Here is a 3,337-nt window from a genome sequence, read left to right as displayed (position 1 = left end):
AGAGGAGAGGAGAGGAGAGGAGAGGAGAGGAGAGGAGAGGAGAGGAGAGGAGAGGAGAGGAGAGGAGAGGAGAGGAGAGGAGAGGAGAGGAGAGGAGAGGAGAGGAGAGGAGAGGAGAGGAGAGGAGAAGGAATGATCTTCAGAAATCACCTCACTCATGTCCTGGTCTGTGTGCTTAACTGAGCACATCTCATTGAGAAAATAAGATATTGTCTCCCATTTTATGGAAGAAAATGTTGAACCACAAGTAATTTCTAAATTAGTGCCTGTTTTTTCTAGAGACAGACTAGAGATCTGCCCTGAACTTCAGAGCTGTTTAGGTCCATGACAGATATAAAGGTCCAGGACTGAAGGTTCAGGACCCAACCTGTGCTCTGAGCCTTCTGTATCAGGCAGGCCCAACTGATGCCACTCCATCTACAGGTGCCTTACCTGGTCTTGTAAGGACAAGGTGGAGAAGGCTGGGACACTCTTGGCCCACTTGATGCTCATGAACAGAAGTCTGGCTGCTGACTCACAGACGGATTCGGTGGCCACTTCGTAGAGATACATGGGGGTGCCATTGACTTCGTGTGGATACTAATGTCAAAAAGAAAATAAAGCAACTTCATACAATGTCACTGAGGCAGCCTGATCGTCCTCCCCCATACAGCTGCCGTTCAGCGAATCACACTCGTGCCCTGTACACAGTGTGCTCTCTCTTGTTCTGCAACCAGATGGCATTGCTTTCAGCGGGGCCCCTCCAAACCACTCTGTGCTGCTCGTCTGTGTGGATGGGCTGCACTACAGGAACAGTTCACCGGAGGGTGTTGAAGGGAAAAGGAAATTACTACATCAGGAAAAAAAAAACTATTAAATGTGGTGTCATCCTTTACCCTGTTACAGAGTGGCACACCTCTGGTGAAAGAGTTACAAGAATGTGAGTTTGATTAAGGAGTTGTATTTTATAATCCGTGCTTCAGAGGCTGCTTCAGCAGCCCAGCCTTGCACAGCAGAGCAGTAAGCACGCGTGGAGCCTCACCCTTTGTCTAGCTCCTCGACTGCAACAGGCTGTAAGCAGATGCCAGGAGCTAACCCACCTACAGCATATGCAGGACTGGAACAGAGTTATGTTTTCAAGCATGTGGTATGTTTACTAGCTAAATAATTTCTGATTCAGCATTTTTCAAATTATAATATACAACTATACGTGATGATTGTGTCCATGGCACCAGCAACCAACTGGAAATGCAGAACTATTTAAGTGGTCTGCTGTCCAGTTTTCCAGGTGCTGGAAATATGCGAAATGCCATTGCAAATGGCTTGATGAAGATTACCTCATGGCTCATTCCTGTGCAGCTGAGGCCATGGAGGGCTGCTTAGGATATGTCACAGCCAAGAAGCCCAGAGCCAGCCTAGACATGTTTGTGCGGACAAGCTGCATTCTTTGGTCAGCAGGGATAGTGCTTTGTGGGCTACACCACCATGGAGCTGGGCTTTTTGCCGAGGGAAGCTCAGTGCCTGCAGCTCATCCTCATGCAGTGAGGTTTAAAACTGACTTGTGGATGGACTGCAGGCAGGAGGAGCAGATGATCAGCTGGTCCGTCAGCACCCTCCATCCTGCTGGGGCCTCTCACCCCTTGCACCTTGTGTCTCCAGAGCACTTAGGGACATAAAAACAGAGTCCCCACCACAACCCACAGCACCTCACGCCTTGCTCTTAGCCAAATACCAAGTACCCCCTGGGGCCAGTGTGGGGTCTGACCTTCGGGGTGGGCTGCGCCAGGCCCACCAGGGCCTGCCTCTCGGGTGTGCTGGCGACGGCGGCCAGCTCCAGGCTGTGGGGCTCCAGCTGGGAGACGGCGGTGAAGAAGGCAGGTGCTGGAAGGGCGGTGGCAGGGAAATGCGGGGCGCCGCCGCTCTCCTCCTTGTGCCCGCGGAAGTAGAGGGCCACCTGCTTCCGTATCGTTGACGTCCGGGGACCCCGCTCGTGCTGCACGGCTGTGGGACACCGAGGAGAGGCGGTGACCCCAACGGTGCCCTTGCTTGGATGGGGTTCCCTCCTCCCCAAGTCCTTCCCACCGCTGGGGGTCCCCATGCCCGGAGGGCGATCCAAGGGGAGGAAGGGGGGGTCCCTTGGAGTGGGTGCCCTTGACCCCCATCCCTTCACCCCCCTCCCTCCACTTTTTGGGGGTCCAGCCCCACCGAGGCGGCAGGTACCGTCTTTGTTCATGTTGACTTCCAAGCACTTCTTCAGCCGGCAGGCCCGGCACTGGTTCCTGTGCGTCTTGTCCACCGGGCAGCCCCCCTGCAAGGCAGAGGGACGTCGGGCCGAGCCGGGCCAAGCCGGGCCGAGCCTTCAGCACCCGAGACAGCGACGGCAGCGGCCGCCCCGGGGCTCCCCGGTGTCCCCCGGGGCTGTCTCAGGGTGCAGGGGGCCGAGAGGGGGTGCGCAGCCTACCTGGTTCCCCGATTTGCACACATAGGTCCTATTCCTCCTGATGCTCCGCTTGAAGAACCCCGAGCACCCATCGCAGGCGTACACCCCGTAGTGCTTCCCGGAGCTGCGGTCCCCGCACACTTTGCAGGGGATGTCCAAAATGCGACCTGCAAGCGGAGGAGGGAGGGAGGGAGGGAGGGAGGGAGGGAGAGAGGGAGCGCTAAGCAGGCTGACCTCCGGAGGGATTAGCCCCGGAGCTGCGGTACAAGCAAATAATGAAGTGATTTTATAGCCAACTTTCTTTTCCTTGAGCAAGTGTCAGTTTTCCACAATGAGCATTATTCATGCACCGCTACGTTTATTCGGATCTCCTGTAATCGCCGGGACCCGCTTTGCAAGGAGAGCTTGCGGCTGCGGGTGGGGGGGCAGCGGGCTTTGGGGGCGTTCCTCCCGCTCCTGGCGCTCCGCGAAGCGCTGGGCAGGAGACCGAGCCGCGCAAGAAAGCCAAACAAAATCCAGCGACCAGGAGCCGAAGGGACCTCCTTGTCCCCGCCGCAAGCCCGGGCACCGGGGCCGGGAGCGGAGCGCCGGAGGCGGGGGGCTGCCGGCACCCGAGGGGCAGTGATGGGGGGAGACACCCCGGGCACCCCCGGGACAGAGCCGAGACCGGCCCCGGCAGCGCCCAGAGACAGGGAAAAGCTCAAGTAGAGGCGGCTGGGCCCCTGCCGAGAGTCCCGCTAAACCCCGCTGGACGCCTTCTCTCTGCCCGTCTGCTTTTCTTTTTCCCATTTTACTTTTTCTTTTAATCATTTTTTTTTTTTTTTTTTTTTTTTTTAATTATCTTTCCTTTCCTTTCCTTTCCTTTCCTTTCCTTTCCTTTCCTTTCCTTTCCTTTCCTTTCCTTTCCTTTCCTTTCCT

At 56.2% G+C, this 3,337-nt stretch overlaps 1 protein-coding gene across 1 annotated transcript; it reads right to left on the bottom strand.

The window, feature by feature from the left end:
• Positions 1-129: 129 nt before the first annotated feature.
• On the bottom strand, positions 130-2,737 carry LOC118157091 (nuclear receptor subfamily 2 group E member 1-like; the record flags this gene model as incomplete). The annotated part of the gene is made up of 5 exons (XM_035311331.1): positions 130-252; positions 349-579; positions 1,745-1,980; positions 2,200-2,287; positions 2,441-2,737. Coding segments are annotated over 4 exons (783 nt in total), but the record flags the coding sequence as incomplete, so codon positions are not given.
• Positions 2,738-3,337: the final 600 nt, after the last annotated feature.

Source organism: Oxyura jamaicensis, assembly GCF_011077185.1.
Source record: "Oxyura jamaicensis isolate SHBP4307 breed ruddy duck chromosome 3 unlocalized genomic scaffold, BPBGC_Ojam_1.0 oxy3_random_OJ67956, whole genome shotgun sequence".
NCBI lineage: Eukaryota > Metazoa > Chordata > Aves > Anseriformes > Anatidae > Oxyura > Oxyura jamaicensis.
Note: the sequence above shows the minus strand (reverse complement) of the source record. Positions and strands in the feature narration are given on the sequence as shown.